The following is a 20307-nucleotide window of genomic DNA, read 5'->3' as shown; positions in this document are numbered from 1 at the left end:
TTTTAATATTATATTAAGAACGTTTATTATTTTACAAACAAATCTAAATGTACATATATATATTTGCTGAGATTTAATGCAGTGACAATTTTGCTTTGTGATTACGCAATGACGTCACAGGGTCATTTAGCAACTTTTAGCAACAAATCAAACTTTCTTTAGCAACTTCCCATTAAAATTAGTTGGCAACACTGACATTAAAACTGCAATCAATCAAGACGGTGCCTAATAATTCGCTAGTAACTAGTGTGTTGACAGCAATGTTATCTTCATTAAGTTGAGCAAACATTAAAAGCAAACTTTCAACTGCCTTATGTCACGTGTGAACAGCCCACATTAGAAGGCACTGTCCCTTTAAGACAATGGGGAACTAGGGCAGAAAACTTTCATTTCCTTCTCTCTTTTTTTAATAAAACCTACAGCCATCGTTTTATGAGGCGAAAATTTCATTAGATGCTCCATATAAGTTGCTTAAACGTTAGGTTTTAATCTTTTAAACGGCTGTGCAGACTTTGTCGCTATAGCGACATTTCCACTTTGGTAAGTTTGTTCATTAGTTAGTGCTTAATGTTTACTTCGCCCTGCTTGATCGTCAAGCTTCATTACATATACAACATTAAGTTACCTATAAATGCGTTAAAAAGCCGTTGCGCTATCGTGTCGTCGTTTTATACACCTGTATTAGACCTTCCGCCCACAATCAAACCTTGTTTCGAACAAGTTTATGTAGTATTTAATTACATTACAGACTCAGAGTCGCAACAGTTTTCTATTCTTCTCCCTCTTTTTTGCTGTCACTCAAAATGTTTATTTTGTTTTATGTTTGAAATGTTTACCTCTGGCAGTGATCTACCTGCATTACCGCGGTGAGAGAGCAGTGCGGCCGGCAGATGGCAGCAGTGATCACTGAGGAGAACGTGTACAGCGAGGCGGAGGCGGAGAGGGAGGCGGAAGGAAACCGAGCGCCCCCTGCTGATGCACATGATCAGGTGCAGCTGGCCGCTCCTGACGAAAACATACAGGGATAGGTAGCGTCAGTAGCGGGCCAAGAATTTTTCTTTTTTATGTAAGCTAGGATGTATCAGTGATACTTCTGCTTTATTGACGACAAAACAGCTTGAAACGTTTTCTAAACTGAAAAAAAAGAAAATCTACGAAATAAATATTTAACCACTGTTAATGTTATCATTCCAGAACTTAATTCTTCAATAAAAACTGTTGTTTAGGTGACATTAAATGTTATATAATTTTACGAAATGTGATGTAATGTTACATGTTTTACATCTTTTAATCAAATAATTCAATAATATAAAAATAATAAATAATTTTAATTTGACATTTCCTTGAATCCTTCTTATTTTATTTTTTTTCTTTAAATACTCATAATTTATAGTTTGTGAATTTAATATACTGATGTACCATGAAGTTTAAAAGACTCAAGTCTTTTTTTATATTTATTACAACATGTTCTTTAAAATTACACTTAGGGCTGCACAATTAATCGAATTTCTAATCTCGATTACAAGTCCACTTATGTTATTCTACGTGCTTAAGATGCGTTTTTTCTTTCTACATGTTATCTTAAGTGTTTTCCCTATTATTTAAATTGGAATTTTAGTATAACATGTTAATACCATTCATATTTTTACTTTTTTTTTATAATTTAAAGACACCAATCTGATGTACAGGTGCTGGTCATATAATTAGAATATCATCAAAAAGTTTATTTATTTCACTAATTCCATTCAAAAAGTGAAACTTGTATATTATATTCATTCATCACACACAGACCGATATATTTCAAATGTTTATTTCTTTTAATTTTGATGATTATAACTGACAACTAAGGAAAATCCCAAATTCATTAACTCAGAAAATTAGAATATTACTTAAGACCAATACAAAGAAAGCATTTTTATAAATCTCGGCCAACTAAAAAAAGTATGAAATGAAAAGTATGAGCATGTACAGCACTCAATACTTAGTTGGAGCTCCTTTTGCCTGAATTACTGCAGCAATGCAGCATGGCATGGAGTCGATCAGTCTGTGGCACTGCTCAGGTGTTATGAGAGCCCAGGTTGCTCTGATAGTGGCCTTCAGCTCTTCTGCATTCTTGGGTCTGGCATATCGCATCTTCCTTTTCACAATGCCCCATAGATTTTCTATGGGGTTAAGGTCAGGCGAGTTTGCTGGCCAGTTAAGAAAAGGGATACCATGGTCCTTAAACCAGGTACTGGTAGCTTTGGCACTGTGCGCAGATGCCAAGTCCTGTTGGAAAATTAAATCTGCATCTTCATAAAGTTGGTCAGCAGCAGGAAGCATGAAGTGCTCTAAAACTTCCTGGTATACGGCTGTGTTGACCTTGGACCTCAGAAAACACAGGTGACCAACACCAGCAGATGACATGGCACCCCAAACCATCACTGACTGTGGAAACTTTACACTGGACCTCAAGCAACGTGGACTGTGTGCCTCTCCTCTCTTCCTCCTGACTCTGGGACCCTGATTTCCAAAGGAAATGCTAAATTTACTTTCATCAGAGCACATAACTTTGGACTACTCACCAGCAGTCCAGTCCTTTTTGTCTCCAGAGACTTCTGACGCTGTCTGTTGTTCAAGAGTGGCTTGATACAGGGAATGCGACAGCTGAAACCCATGACTTGCATACGTCTGTGTGTAGTGGTTCTTGAAGCACTGACTCCAGCTGCAGTCCACTCTTTTTGAATCTATCCCACAGTTTTGTTTCACAATCCTCTCCAGGGTGCGGTTATCCCTATTGCTTGTGCACTTTTTTTCTATCACATCTTTCCCTTCCCTTCACTTCTCTATTAATGTGCTTGGACACAGAGTTCTGTGAACGGCCAGCCTCTTTTGCAATGACATTTTGTGTCTTACCCTCCTTGTGCAAGGTCGTCTTTTGGACAACTGTCGAGTCAGCAGTCTTCCCCATGATTGTGTAGCCTACAGAACTAGACTGAGAGTCCATTTAAAAGCCTTTGCAGGTGTTTTGAGTTAATTAGCTGCATAGAGTGTTGTACCAGGTGTCTTCAATATTGAACCTTTTCACAATATTATGATTTTCTGAGATACTGAATTTGGGATTTCCTTAGTTGTCAGTTATAATCATCAAAATTAAAAGAAATAAACATTTGAAATCTATCAGTCTGTGTGTAATGAATTAATATAATATACAAGTTTCACTTTTTGAATGGAAATACTGAAATAAATCAACTTTTTGATGATATTCTAATTATGGTGTTAGCTCCACTGTGAGACACCAATGTGTCCCTGAGCAAGACACTTAACCCCTAGTTGCTCCAGAGGTGTGCGACCTCTGACATATATAGCAATTTTAAGTCGCTTTGGATAAAAGCGTGAGCTAAATGAATAAATGTAAATGTAAATAAATGTATTATGACCAGCACCTGCATATTTGACATTTGAGGCTTAATACTATAGAAAAGCTTTTTTAAGTTAGTGTTTTCAGCTTGTTTACTTTCATATAAAAAATACGGAATCCACTTGCATCAAACGATGGTATAAACATGATTCAATGTAAATTGTGAGAATCATAATTAATAATTGCAAGTACAATTTCAAGGGAATAATCGACAATTATGTTTTTTGTCATGACAGTGCAGCCCTAATTAAACTACTGTTCAAAAGTCTTTTATGTTCTCCAAGGCTGCATTTATTTGAAAAATACATGAAAAATGGTAAAATCTCGAATTTTCAATATTGTCTCAGACCTTTTGGACCATTCTTCCACTGACAGGTTGAGGAGTTTCTCGGCCCACATCCTGACTACGATGAGGATGAGGAGGAGCGCAAGTACTACAGACGAAAGAGGCTGGGCGTAGTGAAGAACGTGGTGGGGGCCAGTTGCGGAGGAATGATCATCTACAGCGTTTACATGGGTCAGCCATTGTGCATCACACACCACAGGCACATAACATGAATCAGTCCAGTGATGACCTCATACTCCTCAAAGTCTGCACGCTGCTTTATAAAAAGATCTTACTCTAAATACGACACTGAGTAGGACTCTACTTATGTCACACTGTTGTATCAGTGTGATTTCATTATGCACTGTCTGCAGTGCAAATGAATATGACATGTTTTGTGGATGGCATACTTCACTGACTCTTCACTCTTCTGGCCATTTTTAGCAAGTTCATTGGCATGCACACACACACACACACACACACACAAAAAGATGTCTCATTTGGACCGAGACTGTGAAATCGAGGAGCAGCTGACAAATCTGAGACATCTTGTCACAAGCCAAAAACAAAAGAAGGTTTTCGGAGAGTTGTGCATGTTTCATCATGAGCTGTTTCTTTGTAGGTCTATTACAGATGCAGTTAATTCTGCACTACGATGAGACGTATAGAGAGGTGAAGTATGGTACTTTAGGGCTGGAGGATATCGACAACAAAATGCTGATGGGCATCAACGTTACACCTATTGTCGGCCTGCTCTACACGCCGGTGCTCATTAGGTTAAGTTTTTCTCTTTCCTTGCATTTGTCTTTTGTTTCATAATGCTCATGCAACCTACGTTTTTACCGCTTTGCTCATTTAGTTTGGTTTTTTGGATGTTTTCTTTCACCCGCCGTCACAGTTATTAGCAAAGCTTCTACTGTTCATCTACTGTCCACTTAATGCTCAAGCAGTTTTGGCACCAAAGGTCTTCTCACGTCTGTGGTGTGAACTAAAAATGACTGGTGATAATTACAGTTCAGTAATCCCACACCCTTAATTGTTTTTCTCAATTTCTTTCTCAGATTTCTTGGTACTAAGTGGATGATGTTCCTGGCTTCGGGCATCTATGCTCTCTTTGTATCAACCAATTACTGGGAGCGATATTACACTCTTGTACCGTCAGCTGTGGCCATTGGTATTGTCATCGTTCCTCTTTGGGCATCACTTGGAAACTACATCACCAGGTGAGGGTGTTCAGAAGCTGAAGGTGCCCGGATCAGTGATGTACAGTATAGTTTGAGGAAGACATGAATGATTCTATTGAGCAAGTAAGCTTTAAATTGATCAAAAGCAACAGTAAAGACATTTATAATATTATAAATACTATTCTATAAATAAATCCTGAGAAAATGGTCATTGTTAATAAAATGTAATGATGCTGAAAATTCAGCTTTTCCCTCACCGGAAATATTAAGATTTTAAAGTATTTAAAATAGAAGATAGTAATAATATAATATATAGTAATAATATTTCACAGTTTTGGTGTTTTTAATAGGAGGCTTCTTTCAGAAAAACATACAGAATTTTTGAATGATGGTGTATGGGTCAGTCATTTTAAGCATATTGCTATTTTATTGGAAGTTTACAGTATTTTATTCTACTTCTCAATTTTCTGCAGTAGTTCAGCATTATTACGCAAAATAAAAGCAAAACTGAAGCTGCAGTTGTAATGCACTTTATCAGTATTATATTGATTATTGTCCAATATTAGAGAATTCTGAATATATATGTGACCCTGGACAACAAAACCAGTCATAAGAGTCCGTTTTTTCGAAATAGAGATTTATACATCGCATGAAAGCTGAAAAAATAAGTTGTATGGTTTATTAGGACAATATTTGGCCGAGATACAACTATTTGAAAATCTGGAATCTGAGGGTAAATTTTAGGAAATTTACAAAATATCAATAATTTTGACCGATACAATGTATTGTTGGCTATTGCTACAAATATAACCCAGTGGCTTAAGACTGGTTTTGTGCTCCAGGGTCACATATTTTGCAGTTACAGGCCATAACATGAAAACCATCCTTCGCTGTGAAATATTTTAAATACAAGAAACTTGACCTCCAACAGTAGCATTTGAAAAAATAAAGATTTTTCAATTCTATCTACTTGTTTTTTTATTATTATTATTATTATTATTTTAAAAACCCTTGCTAGTGGTGTTATACTAATCTGGATTTGTCACAGTATTTACATATTATATTTACATAAAAATTACCCGTTTGTTGGTTTAATTGCTTCTATTGTTCTTATTTATAACAACAACAAAACCATCTGCTAAACGATTGAATGTAAATGTAAAATGATCCCAGTTCTGTTGGAGAAACTATAGCTAAGCCAAAATGTCGGATGATTTTCATTATTGCAACACCGACTCGACAAATCAGTTCTGTGAGTTGGTAAACGGAGAAACCTGCTTGCTCATCATTTTTCAGATTATGCATTTAGCAATTCTCAGTTATACCACCTCACATAGTCTTTGCTCACTAGAAAAATACAATAAGAGTTAACTAACTCCCCACCCACTCCCTCCTCTTTGTTTTGTGTGGTGATCAGAATGGCCCAGCAGTATTATGAGTATGTGAACTATAAGGACGAACATGTCCAGGAGCAGAAGAAGCCCCCCAAAGGAGCCTTCAATTCTTACATCATCATTTTCCAGTCTGTCTTCTACATCATTTTCCATGTGAGATAAGATGATCCGTTTCTGGCTAAAATGTGTGCAGTTGCAGTAAATCAGTAATAGTTAACCTTTAATTAGTTGTGTTTTCCCCTGAAGTGTTTATGTGTATTCAGAGCTGCGTGTGTGTGTATGTGTCAGATCCCGGCTGCATATGTGGGTTTGTGCATTAATATGCAGCTATTTATAGCGTTCACTCTGTCTCTCTTCTCTCCTGCAGCTGAGTTTCGTGTTTGCCGAGTTCCCCATGGTGCTGTTTCTCAATCGCTATCTGAATGATTACAAACACACTCTCTTCAAAGTCACGCAGTGTGGTAAAATCCTCTCGCTTGATCTTGAACTCTTTTTAGCTTTACACACTTGGTGTCATTCACAGACCGAGCAGCTGCTTAGTATGATATTTGCATTAGTTCTCATATCTTTTTGTGATGTTTTCACATGCTTGATGCTCAATGTAGAACGAAGAATAGTCAAAAAAAGACTTGGGAGTGTGAAGTACTAAAGACTTTCAAAACTGATGTGCTGGCTTGCTGCGCTCACTGGGGAGACTTGTAAAAAGTTGTTCACCTTTTGCGAGTTATAACACCTATAAAAATAAAACCCACCACATTAAACATAAGGTATACATATTTATAAGGGAGCTACAGGATATAAAAACAAAAACTGACACTATGGAAAAACAATATAACACCCGAACAGCTGTTGCTTTCTATGCCGACCAGAATTGCTAGGAAAATGAGTAACCCAACGGCAGAAGAAAATCGATTTCAGTATGAGATTCATTCAAATGTTTGTCAGTAAGATCTTTGAAAAAAATATTTTTTTTCTTATGCATACAAACGCTGCATCTATTTGATCAAAATACAGTAAAACAGTATGTTTTTCTATTTGAATATATTTTAAAATGCATTTTATTCCTGTGATGTAAAGCTAAGATTTCAGCATCATTGCTCCAGTCTTCAGTGTCACATGATCCTTCAGAAATCACGATTACATACTGACTTGATGCTGCATACTATTTTTATGGAAACCATTTTCCAGGATTGTTTTAAAGAACAGCATTTATTTGAATTAGTTAGTTAATTATTTAATTAATCCAAAGAGACTAAAAAATGAGAGAGCAAAAATTGAATACATCCTTACTGAATAAATGTAATAATTTCTTTGAGAAAATGTACTGACTGCCAAACTTTTGAATGTTTAGCATTTGAAACCCTTTTTCTAATTTCTTTGTCTTTTTTTGGTTTGGTTTTATAAAACAATATATGTATGGATTCATAACTAAGAGAAAACATATTCGTGACCCTGGACAAAAAAAGTCATAATATTCTATTATTTAAATTAAAATATTTGTATTATTTATACATAATAATATATAGTAAATAAGCTTTCGATTGATGTATGGTTTGTTAGGATCAGAAAATATTTGGCCAGGATACAACTATTTGAAAATCTGGAATCTGAGGGTGCAAAAAAATTAAAATACTGAGAAAATCGCCTTTAAAGCTGTCCAAATCTAAGTTCTTAGCAAAGCATATTACTAATCAAAAATTAAGTTTTGATATATTAAAACTTTTTATTTACTTTTCAAATTTACAAACTTAATATCCTAGTGATTTTTGGCATAAAAGAAAAAAATATATAATTTTGAACCACACAATGTATTGTTGGCTATTGCTACAAATATACCCCTGCGACTTAAGACTGGTCTTGTGCTCCAGGGTCACATTTGTGTTTGTCAAATGTTAGTGAATCATGATCATAAGTAATGCAGTAACTAATAGCAAAATTCACTCCGAAAAGTGAAGTTGGTTCTCTAGAATAATATATATCTATTTGTTAATTGTTTAGTTTATTTTTATTTATTTATAATTAATTTAAATGAATGTATTCTGTATATGTTGTATGGCCTTAGTAGTGTCCAAATACTTAACAGAGTGAAATGCCCATTACTTCTACTACATTTACTTAATTACAACGAAAATAAATTTACCCTTAATCAACTCCATGTAACACTAAAGAAAATAGTTAAAAAATAGGAACAAAATCATCTTGAAGGCATGGTAGTTTCATGTGTTAATATTTACAGTTAAGAAAAAATCAGTTATTTGGCAATGAGAAATTTCACACTTCTGCCTTCCTGCAAACCAGGGCATCAGCACATCTGCTCTTCAGCGCTCTGCTGTTTCTGACTCTTCCTAGCTCTCAGCAGAGATGAGGATATTATTATTTTTTTTTTTTTTTTTTTTTTTTTTTTTTTTTTTTTACCAGTGTTTAAAATTGCAAAATAGCCAAATTACCAGCAGCCCTGCTTAACATAGAAAGTCACCCACTTGCCATATTTTGTAATGAAAAAACACTGTATAAAGAAAGAAGCAGTTTGAAGTCTCAAGTCTTTAAAAAATGTATGCATCCAGACCCAAAATGTAATATAAAAACTGTCTTGCAGTCTTGTGCAATGCATTATTTTCTCTTGTCTTAATTTATCTTCCCTCTCTCTCTCTCTCAGGAGCCTCTGGGAAAGGGGTGATAGAGAATTTAAATAAGACCGTTTTGCTCAGCTTGCCTCGCTCTCTGCTCCTCATCGAGGTGGAGAGTGTGCTTATGGGGGCAGCCTTCCTCGCCATGCTCATCGTAAGACTTTGATCATCATCATCATCATCATCACTGACGTCTCTATCCGCCACATCATCTTAAATAAAATAATAAAATAAAGGATTATATCAGTCTGTAGTCAACAGCAATTTGACCTTGATAGTCTTTTCACATAGATATTTCATACTGAAACAAACTAGGATTGTTATTTTGTTTTTAATAAATCAAGTGGTAATTCAAAAAAGGAATATTTCACCCAGAAATAAATCTTTTATATAGACTCATGCTATTCTGAATCCATTACTTTCTGTTAGCACTTTTTTCATGTGTCCTTGTTACACATTATATGTATTTATTATAGAAATAACAGTATATTATGCATAATTAAAAAAGAGTTAGTATGGTAAGTACACGTCGTTAATTGATTTCTGGGTACACATTTGTAATTACATGGTAACAAAGACACATTAAAATAATAAATGTCTTTTTTTCTTTTTAAAATTAATTTCCCTATAATTGAATGACTTAATGACTACCACGTTCCAAATGACAACAAGTACTATAAAATGAACATAGAGTGGTCCATACAATGCAGTTTTGTTTTTATGGGATAAACAAATCAAAATTGTATCATTGTTCAACTGAATCACATCAAGTTTGATGTCCATTTTATTTTTATTTTTATTTTTAAACATTCTCTTTAAGAAAATTCAGTTAAAAAAACAGTAATTGCTGTCTATTGAAATATTTAATAATTCTCATACTACAAAAAAAGTATTTCTTTTTGTGTTTCAAATGAATAATGTAGAATGTCATTAAAAAAAATCTGATCTTGTGCTCTGGTTTGATACCAGCAACAAAGCATATATTTTGGACTGTTCCTCACACAACGTTCCAATGTTTTATCATGTAGTGCGCGAGTGGATTAAACTGCTCATAATTCATCAAACTTCACCTTTCATGTTGCACTTTAAAAATAATTGCCATTTTGGAGTGAACTACCGGTTTTAACAGTGTGCTGCCGGTGTTCCCTAACAGTTCCTGGTGTTGTGTGGAGCTGCATATCGTCCCACAGAGGAGATTGACCTCCGCAGCATCGGCTGGGGGAACATCTTCCAGCTGCCCTTCAAGCACTTACGAGACTACCGTCTCCGTCTGCTCTGTCCGTTCTTCGTCTACTCTGGTTTTGAAGTGCTCTTCGCCGTCCAGGGAATCATACTGGTGAGAAAAAATGAGAAAAACTGTGTAGCTGAAATACACAAGTAAAATGTGAATACCAAAAGTCACAGTGTCAGCCTTCAGCACTGAGTATCTTTTTAGCTTAACAAGGCAAGTTTTTGGTTGCTGTTTTACAATATTAAACGCCTACGAAGACACTGCAAGTAAACCAATTTGCCTGCTATTTAGGTTAATTACGCTATTAAAGGAACTGCATGCAATCACTCATTACCTAAACAGATTTTCTCTTTTTTTTTATGCCCGTCTTTCTCAGTCATATGGAGTGTGTGCAGTAGGGATGGAGAAGCTGTGGTTGTTAGTTATGGTGTATGGTTTGTCATCCTCCATCTGTTCGGGCCTGGCCCTGATGCTGCTGCGCTTGCCCAGGCAGACTATTCTTCTGGTGGGTGCCTTTGTGCACTTTGTGCTAATTATAGCCCTTATGTGCTGGTCGCCCCATCCACGAGAGCCTAGCTATCTTCCGTATCTGTTGGTGCTCACTGCCCTCTGGGGTCTGGGTACTGCGCTCAACAAGACTGGACTGAGCAGTGAGTATATGTGCCATTTCCACGTTAAGTTTACACTCATTTCAAAATTGCTCTAACATCAATGATTTAACATAATGCTGTTATGTGTAGCTCTGCTGGGGATGCTGTATGAAGACAAGGAGCGACTAGACTTTGTTTATACCATCTACCACTGGTGGCAGGCCATTGCAATCTTCATCGTCTATCTTTGGTCTGCATTGCCTATGCGGGTAAAGCCTTTATTTTTTGTAGGTTTTGGCTGCATACTTTGCATTTGCTGTAACAGGACACTAGGCAAAACATAATTTACAAAATGTTCAGTTATGTCAATTATGGTTACAACATGTCACCTGATGCAACATAAAGGGCATAAATCCATCATAAAAAGTACTCTACATGGATAATAAATGCTTACTGAAGTGTGTCGATGCATTTGTGTTAAAATAATATCCATATTTAAAACTTCCTGTGTGTTTCACGAGAGAGTGGCGGTGTTCCAGCTGATGATGTAGGCGTAGTGTAAGCCCCATTATAAAGCTTCAAAGAGCCAGGACACTTTTTAAAATATAAAAAGTAGGAAAATCATAAACACTTTGGCTTGAGGAAGATTTTCATTTTTGGGTAAACTATCCCTTTAAATCTCAGAAACCTTAAGCATTTATATGTAATTACAAATTTCAGTGCATTTTTTTAAGTACTATTATAAATTGGTCATATAGTCAAAATTCTGTTTTGAATATGAACTATTAATTAGACATTGTAACGTGAGAATGATTAAGTAAATACAGTAATGTAAGGGTCCTCAGTTAATTTCAGATTGGATATACTGTTAGTAGCTGTTTAGTAAGGGGGAGTCAGTTGTGAGCTCAGTAACAACTGGAATTAATAAATGACGTAAACAAGCTGTTTTGTGTATCTTTTTGAATTATTTTTTCCTGTTTAAAGCTTTTTAGTAATTTTAGCAGGAGCCCACAAGATCAGGGAAATTTTGCATGAGGATGAATGATTTCCCCCTGCAGAGTTCACTTTGGGTTCAGTTGGTCATGCAAATTTGCGACACTGAACAGTTGTTTGGTTTGAAATTGACCATTATGTGAATTGTGCTTTTTATATATCACTGCACTATAACTGATAATGGACAATGGACTGTTTTTGTCAACAAAATTTCGCTGAAATGGTGACTGCACTGCACTTAAAAAACGGTTTGTTAAAAAAAATCACATTGTTAATGAGTACAGAAAACACTGAGATCTACTCAAACACCACAGTTTGGTGGTAGTCTGGCGTTCTGTCTAAAGGTGTGGCAACATTAGCAGTATTTCAGCAAATTTTTTCTGTACTATGAAGCACAGTTCACACAGAAGTTAATTCAAACCAAGCAGCTTTCATTTGCGTTACTAACATGAGCATTGCGAATTCTGCACTGGGCGCTTTTTCACACTCGCGCAAAACTCCCGACAGAATTTTCTTCATGAAATTCCATTAAAAATGTGGAAATGTATCCACATGTTTTTAACACAAAAATCAATATTTAACATTGTTGAACATTATCTCTGGTCTCTTTCACAGGCCAAGCTTGGACTCCTATTGTTGACTCTCATAGTGGCGTGCTTCTGCTACGTACAGATGGAGCGACGCCTGGCAAAGAAAATTCCTTTCAGGTTGCCGCGGATTCCCCGTCCACGACACAAGGTAATTCAGCTATTAATGTGTCACTGCAGTGAGTCCCTGGAGGCTTTAAAGTGATTCTATAAAAGAAACAGCCTCTCCAGTGCCTTTCTGTTAGCTTAGAAGTAGATTAATTTATTCGGTAAAATAAAAAAATTACGTTTCCAGGTTCAAAACAACTTTATTGAGAGAATTTGTCGATAACCACAGACGATAATTTTGACTCATCCTCAATTTGGATTATTATACTTCCATATCACTCTCACTGCTAATGTCTTACATTACTGTCCTGTTCCAGGTCAAAGGTTACCGGTACCTCGAGGAAGAAAATTCTGATGAATCTGACACAGACTTGAGTGATGCTGATGAGAAAGATGAGGATGAGAGAAGGTTGGTTGAGGAGGACAGAAATACAGACGAGGATTCCCAGGGTTCACAGGGACCGGAGAGGAGAAAGGTTAGGGACCGCAGAAAGAAACATGACAACTCTGCCTACGAACACGCAGCAGAGAGGGAGGAATATGTCCAGCACATGAGAGACTAGAAAAGGAGAGGTGAAAAGGTACGATTGGGGATTGAAAAGAGTTGAGAGGAAGTTGTAAAATACTGAATGGCCAATTGAAGGAGAAGCGATGGTATGGGCAGCATTTACTCAGTTTTATATTAAATAGTGCTTTTTTCTTTGGAAAGAAAAGGTTTAGGCCACCGATGGAAAAAATGAAGGTCAGAAAGTAGTTCACAGTGTAAAAATAAAAGTAGAGGTGAACCAAACATTTCATTTAAATGAGGACTGCAGATAACTTGTAAAGTTAAGTGGTTTGTTGCCATAGAAATGGATATTCTACATTTCAGACTTGGTCAAGGTGATTCCTGGTCAATTCTGATTCTTTTCTGTGCGCTGTACTTCTTTATTCAATTCATATCTGTTTTCCTGATTGTAACTGAAAAACCAGTTTTAAATTTGTAATAAACATAAAATAGATGAGATATATAATTTCAAATTGTGCTTTTGCTTATTTTTGAATGTTTTAAACCAATGTATGATGTGCTTTAATATGAACTCCATAATACTGCAGGATTATTATTTATTTTTTATTGATTTAGAGTTTGCAGTGATTCCCTTTCATATGCATTTGGTAAGGTATTTTATGCCATTATATTCTTCTTTACACAGAATTACTTTTTGGTATTTTGCCATTATTTTTTCCATTTATTTTTTATTTAAACATGCTCTAGATGACTTTCGTGCATGACACAGCATTCTAAAAATGTAGTACTCAAGTTCAGAAAAGTTCAACAATGCATTTTTGCAAAATGCTGCAAAAGATGCAAGACTTGACTGCAATGCAACAGCCAAAAAATTTAGCACATCATGTTTATATAAACAGTGGGATGTTATAATGCGAACTGCCCCATCTGAGCTTGGATTTCAGATGAAAAAAAAAGGAGCATGCTTTGACGCTACAGTATGATTTGCTCTGAATGGTGGTCAATCAGGATTTTTTCCCAAAAATAATTTTAAATTTAAAATACATTCCTTAGTCCCCAGCATTATGACCTTTTTGTGTATTAGTGCCTTACTGCTATCATAAAACATTTACTAGATATATTACTATCTTTACATTACAGTCTTTTTGCGAACAGGCAAAAAGAAAAAGAAGCTAGTTTGAGGTGAGTATGTTTTTATTAGTCAACCGTTGTCCTCCTCTCCTCCGAATGGTGTAACACACACTCCCATCTGTCCCCATATGGCACTCAAACGTCACAGAGACGTGACATGGTTGCATATACAGATACACATCTTGCCTTGATTGACACTTTTCACTCTCCGGTGTCTCCCACTTTACTTCTGTTGTATAGAATATTAGTTTCATAAGAATACTGTTTTTATATGCTACTACTTTACCTTGGATCACATGGGGATTAATGTGAGCTGGTGATTTTTGTTGAATGGGCATTGATGTGGATCTTTGTATGCTTTGAAGTGGAAACTACGTGCAGCCATTGATGGTCTTACAATTTGCCACACTGCACCTCATAAAGTGACTGCTGCTACAATGACTGGTGTGACGACTCTGCTTCCAAGCTCTGCATGTTTTCCGTTTCCTTCCTTGCGCCCTCAGGCATTACTGCTGGATTCTGTCGATGGACTGGATCTGAGGGGTCCTCGATAGCCAGGGTACTCATAACACACAAGGCTGCAGGGAAACAGACAATGACAGGAAATGAGGAGAAAATGTGGCGTCTGAATACATTATGACAAGCTGTGTGGAAGGGAACAGGGAAAAAATTTTTTTTAATAGAAAGTAATAATCTTCATTTAACAAATTTGGCTAGATTCTAATGTGCAAAAACACCGTAGTTTAGGGACCAATTCTCATGGTTTACTAGTTAACAGTGCTAACATGTCTAGTGACTGTTTATAAGTACTTATAAAGCACATAATCTGCATACCATATTCTTCAACCCTTAAAGGGTTATCTCACCCAAAAATGAAAATTAGGCCATAAATTACTCCCCTTCAAGTCATCTTGGGTGTATATGACTTATTTATTTCAGACGAATCCAGTCTGAGTAATATTAAAAAATGTCTTTGATCTTTCAAGCTTTTTAATGACACTCAGCAGGTGTTGCATGCATTAGTCCAAAATAATTTAAATAAAAAGCGTACATCAATTAAAAAAAATGTATGGGTGAACAAAGGCCTCCTGAAGCGAATTGATGTGTTATTGTAAAAAAATCCATATTCAAACCTTTATAATCACTTTAATGGCTTGTGCTCACTGTTTTACTGCTGTACTGCTCTGCTTTTAACCCATCCAAAGTGCACGCACACACACACTGTGAAGACACATCTGGAGCTTCTACCATGTACAACAGTGAGCGCAAGCTAGATTAAAGTGATTATTACGTTTGGAATATGGATATTTTTCTTACAAAAACCCATTCGCTACAGGAGGACTTTGTTCACCTACTAAAGTGAAAGACTTTTTTTTTATGGATGGGTGCTTTTTATTTAACTTCTTTTGAACTGATGCATGCAACACCCGCTGAGTGCCATTAAACAGCTTGAAAGATCAAAGACATTTTTTTTTATAACTCCAACTGGATTCGTCTGAAAGAAGAAAGTCATAGGATGACTTGAGGGTGAGTAATTTATGGGCTAATTTTCAGTTATAGGCGAACTAACCCTTTAATCCTTCTCAATACCTAAACTTCACAACTACATTACTAACTATTAATAAGCAGCAAATTAAGACTTTATTGAGGGGGAAGCCTTAGTTCATCGTGAGAACTGGCCCTTAAAGTATGAGAATGGAATATTTAAAATAATCATAATAAGAGTTTTGCTTCTCTATGCCCCTTTGGAGTATGGTATGTTTTTCTACTGATTTATCACCTAACACATGAAAACTGCAAGTCCTCCTTTCATGTATGGTATGGTAAATTATCACTATGCTAAATTGAATAAAACATGCATAAACATCAAGTTGATATAACATCATTACATAACCGATGTGTCAGTCAAAGGTACAGTATTGCTGTTATGCGAGTGCGTCTGATGCACCAAGTGAGGAATGTGCAGTCAAAGAAAGATGTTTCATCTGATGGTATGTTACACTTGACTTTATTGTGAAAGCAAAATCATTAACACTTCATAAATACAAGGACTGGATACTATGAGCCAATGACGCTGGTCTCATCTGTGTTGTGTTTAAGTGTATTGTCAGCACAGCTGTTGTGCATGATAAATGTGTAGTTCTGGAGAACAGTAGTTTGGCACTACTGTTTTGTCAAGCATTAGTCACACGCCACACAGCACATGCATGGAGCCCACTTACTTGTCACACCAGCCCATGGCCTGTAGAGATGGGTACAGATGGGATCGTTAGACAGCTCTACGTTATGGCCCAAGAAGTTCTCCTTCTCATAGATGACCATGCGACTGCTCTGGTGGTCCTACAAATTGAGAGAGAGTTTGCAAACCTTTGTGCAGTGGAAAGCTTCCATGGATGTTAAAGGTTCTTCATGGAACCATTAATGCCAATAAATCTTTAATTTTTGAGTGTTGTTGCTTAGCCAAAAGAGTCTATTATACTCTGGTCCATAGATATGACTCAGCTCTGTCCTTCATTGTAAATTATTTTCTCATCTTTTTTATTGTCAGGCAAAATCAGTCCAAATCCTTTGAATACTTTGTGAATGAAACCCTTTCAAAGCATCAGAATGTGCTCACACACTCACAGCGCTACAGATGGGGCGCAGTGACATCATCCTCTCCACATGGTAGCCCAGACTGCCACAGTAGGCATCCCAGTGAGGATATTCTCCTTTTTCCAGGACATACTGTTGTCCCTGGAAGTCATGGTGCTCGTATCTCACCCAGCTGTGCAGAATTAAGAAGAATGAAACATTTTTGATGTGCTTACAATAGGATTTTGAGGTATATATGATGATTTGTTTTCATTAAAAGGTATTTTAACAAGCATTGTGCCCAAACTGTTTTTTTTCTGGCTTAGTTTTTTCCCTGAGTTGCCTACAGGAAGCAAGACGAAACCAATTCTCAAGTAATCTTGAGGCATCTCAATCATATTCATAATTAATTAGAAACTTCCCAACACACATTTTAAATAATCTCAGGATGAAACACCCAAAAGCTTTCAAAAACATCAAAAACTGTAATTTCCTTACTAACTGGTAAGATTTTGCAATTATTAACACAGAGTGGGCGACTCACACGCCGTTCTCTACACGGATAGAGCGGATGTTGTCAAACCCACGCTCCTGGATGTTGCGGCACTCTGAGGAGCTCCTGACATTTGCCTTGGAAATGCTCCTGCTCGAACACGGTCACCTGACAAACACACACATGCCACGGCTCCGTTTTCTAATTTGGAGAAATGTATCTTTCCTGCACACACACAACCACTGGCCTCCTGTCCTTCCATTATGTCCTCAATCTGTTAAAGGGATAGTTTATCCAAAAATGAAATATCTGGCCACATTTATTCACCCTTAAGTTCTTCTAACCCTGTATGAATGTCTTTTTTCTCTTGAACACAAAGGAAGATGTTTTGAAGAATGTGCATAACCAAAGTTGCTGGTCCCCACTGACTTTCATAGAATGAAAAAAAAAAAAGAAAAAAAAACCTACTACGAAAGTTTACATTTATATTATCACTTTTCCATCGGTGCTGGTGCCGGTGCTGGAGCCCAAATGGGAACCTGGCTGCACTTTTCCACAAAAAATCATAAGCCGGTGCCCACAAATGGCCCTAAAATGATGTTAGTGGGCAGGGCTTCCAACTAACAGACCACAGTTTGATAGCCGCCATTTTTTTTTTAAGTTATCACAGATCAGGCAAGTAAACAAGGAGTAAATGTCAGTGGTCCGCAGAAGAGACCAAAGCTCTCCTCGCTATCTGGTCGATGAGGTAAATCCAAGGCAAACTAGAAAGTAGCATGAGAAAAACGCGCGTTGATGAGGAGATAGCAGGGGACATGACAACAGTAGTGTTTAAATGAACCACCAACCAAGTGGTCAACAAGTAAAAAAAAAAGTATGATGACGGATCGAACACTTCCGGTGGCTTCACTGCCCGTTGGCAGTTTAGAATGCGATGAGCGATCCAGTTATATATAGATCAGTGGTTCTGCCCCATGTCAGTAGAAACAGTGGAAAAGCAGTAAATAAGGACCAGAACCTGTTTGGTTAGCCAGATTCTTCAAAACATTTGTGTTCCAGAGAAGAAATTCATATAGGTTTGGAACAACTCGATGACGTTCATTTCCGGTGAACTATCCCTTTAAATAATACAGAATTCTTCACATACTTCTGCACATCTTGGACAAGAAGCAGCAACCGTCCACAGAGCATTCATCTTTAAAGTCTCAAAATCAATACCTAAGCAGAGAAAGCCTTTGTTAAAATATTGATAGTTTGGTGCCTTGTTTCTCACTCTCAGACAAAGAATCAATAGCTTGTTTCTCACAATTTCATTGTTCTTCTCACAAGAGAGAAAGAGTGGTTACCTTAAAGCAAGGAGCCATGTCTATCCCAGACATCGACGGGTTTGTTTGGATCCTACTAACTCTGTTAATCCTCTCTTCTGCACAAGAGTGAAGGCTTAAAACTTCTTCAAAAGTATTTTACCAACTTTGTGAGATGTACAGTTACGTTTTATACAAACATATAGTTTGACGTACATTTGGGCATTTTGGGAAAACCTAAGGAGTGCTAATGAAATTACTGTCAAAAGGCTACTGGAACAAACATAAAAGTGTGTGTGTGTGTGTGTGTATGAATGTATACATATATATATACAGTATAAAATCATATTTATTATAATACATGATCATTTTACATGAATAATTGCATCTCTTCCGAATACTTGATTCTGATAACAAACAGGTGCTACATTCATGTCCTTTTTATCACTCCGCGAGCTCTCTTTTTCATACAAATACTAAAAAAGTAAATAGCTGACTGTCAACACATTGCATCTCAAAACAACAGTGGTAAAAATACTTTTTGTGACCTTCAGTATGGCTTGTATGATGATAACTTATATATTTACAAGAATAACCAGTCAGAGAGAAATTGGAGTTAAATTACGTTACATGTAACATTTTAGCTAACTCGTCCATAGAAAGTGGATTTGCAGATTACAATTGTTTATCATATTGCATATAAAAATATGTAAAATATTGTAATATTGTTTCAGCGTTCGTTGCTAGGCTGATTGTGAGCGGAAGCATACATGCTACACTGCAAATAAGTTATTGTTGTGACAAAGTGCAATAACTTAGAAATTAATTGAAGTTCTTAATTTTTTATTTTGTCTTTATGGCTTAATTTCCATAAACCCATCTATTACTCTAGCTTTATCTTACCTGAATTTCCACCTGTGATGCTCGTCAGTCCCGTTTGGAGAGGAGTTTTATGATTATTTGACCCTTCTATTTTATAGCGACCATCAAAGCTGGGTGCGCGTCGCGACGTTGATACTGATGGACGGATCTTTGAGATTTAGAGGGAGTGTGTGTTTGGGTGTGTTTGTGAGATCATACTCTTTATTGTGAGGCCAGAGTTGTCGAGCATTTTGCTCCGTCAGCGCATTGGTTTTGATGTATCCGCGAGCGAACGCGCACGCCCGCGGTCGTGTGAATGCAGACACATTGAGTGACACACAATGGAGCGCGAGCGCCTGTATTCCTATCGGTCAGCACTGTGCATCGTATGCTACACAATGAGCGGCCTATATGTGGAGAATACAGGGATTTGACCCACTGCATACTGTGAACGTCCTCTCTTTCAAAAATCAGAAACATTTTGTAGTTTGTCTACTGTCTTAATGTTTGGAAGACAGCCACGGCAGTTTAGTCATTTTTCGTAAACTTACTCAACCATAACGAACCCACACATTAAACAGGAGATTGATTAGTCTTGATTAAGATTTTTATATTTTTCAGTTTGAGGTTTAAAATAATTTGATGCAGGTCCTATAAGTTAAATGATTTTTTCCCCCCTTTTCTTTTCTGTTTATACAAAAAAATTGTTGGCCTAACGTAATTCTGTCTGTCCATGGTAATTTCATTTAGGAAATATAACTTTTTCAAATCTTAAATTAAAATATGAGAACGTTTCTTTGATGCAACAATACCTTTTTCCTTTATAATCAAGTGTACTATACTAAATTCATCATAAATCAATAAATCCCCACTTTAGAATATACATGTAGTGTTCCATTAGGAACTGGCTGCTCCTCATTGTCCTCACCTTGACCCATGGCCCATAACCCATGACCCAGGCCAGAAGTGTTGAAGTAATGGGAATGTGGTTTAGACT

At 36.6% G+C, this 20307-nt stretch overlaps 1 protein-coding gene across 2 annotated transcripts; it reads left to right on the top strand.

Annotated features, from left to right (window-relative positions):
- The first annotated feature begins 341 nt into the window (after positions 1-341).
- Positions 342-13445, top strand: LOC113095123 (protein unc-93 homolog B1-like). 2 transcript variants are annotated; one of them, XM_026260736.1, is made up of 13 exons: positions 342-540; positions 846-989; positions 3776-3917; positions 4348-4501; positions 4787-4948; positions 6327-6456; positions 6671-6764; positions 8960-9084; positions 10084-10266; positions 10538-10811; positions 10902-11020; positions 12360-12482; positions 12757-13445. In XM_026260736.1, the coding sequence occupies exons 2-13, from the start codon at positions 891-893 to the stop codon at positions 13000-13002; spliced, it is 1851 nt and encodes a 616-aa protein (XP_026116521.1). In that variant the 5' UTR covers positions 342-540; positions 846-890; the 3' UTR covers positions 13003-13445. The 2 variants fall into 2 exon arrangements, with proteins under 2 accessions (XP_026116521.1, XP_026116522.1); XM_026260737.1 differs by lacking the exons at positions 342-540; positions 846-989 and adding an exon at positions 1007-1028.
- Positions 13446-20307: the final 6862 nt, after the last annotated feature.

Source organism: Carassius auratus, unplaced genomic scaffold (genome assembly GCF_003368295.1).
Source record: "Carassius auratus strain Wakin unplaced genomic scaffold, ASM336829v1 scaf_tig00215628, whole genome shotgun sequence".
Taxonomy (NCBI): Eukaryota; Metazoa; Chordata; class Actinopteri; order Cypriniformes; family Cyprinidae; genus Carassius; species Carassius auratus.
Note: the sequence above shows the minus strand (reverse complement) of the source record. Positions and strands in the feature narration are given on the sequence as shown.

Excerpts from the sequence above, each read along its gene's own strand:
- LOC113095123 (XM_026260736.1), top strand. The coding sequence starts at position 891 with ATGGCAGCAGTGATCACTGAGGAGAACGTGTACAGCGAGGCGGAGGCG. Across the intron at positions 3,918-4,347 it reads CATCTACAGCGTTTACATGG|GTCTATTACAGATGCAGTTA; the intron begins GTCAGCCATTGT and ends GTTTCTTTGTAG. Across the intron at positions 4,502-4,786 it reads TACACGCCGGTGCTCATTAG|ATTTCTTGGTACTAAGTGGA; the intron begins GTTAAGTTTTTC and ends TTTCTTTCTCAG.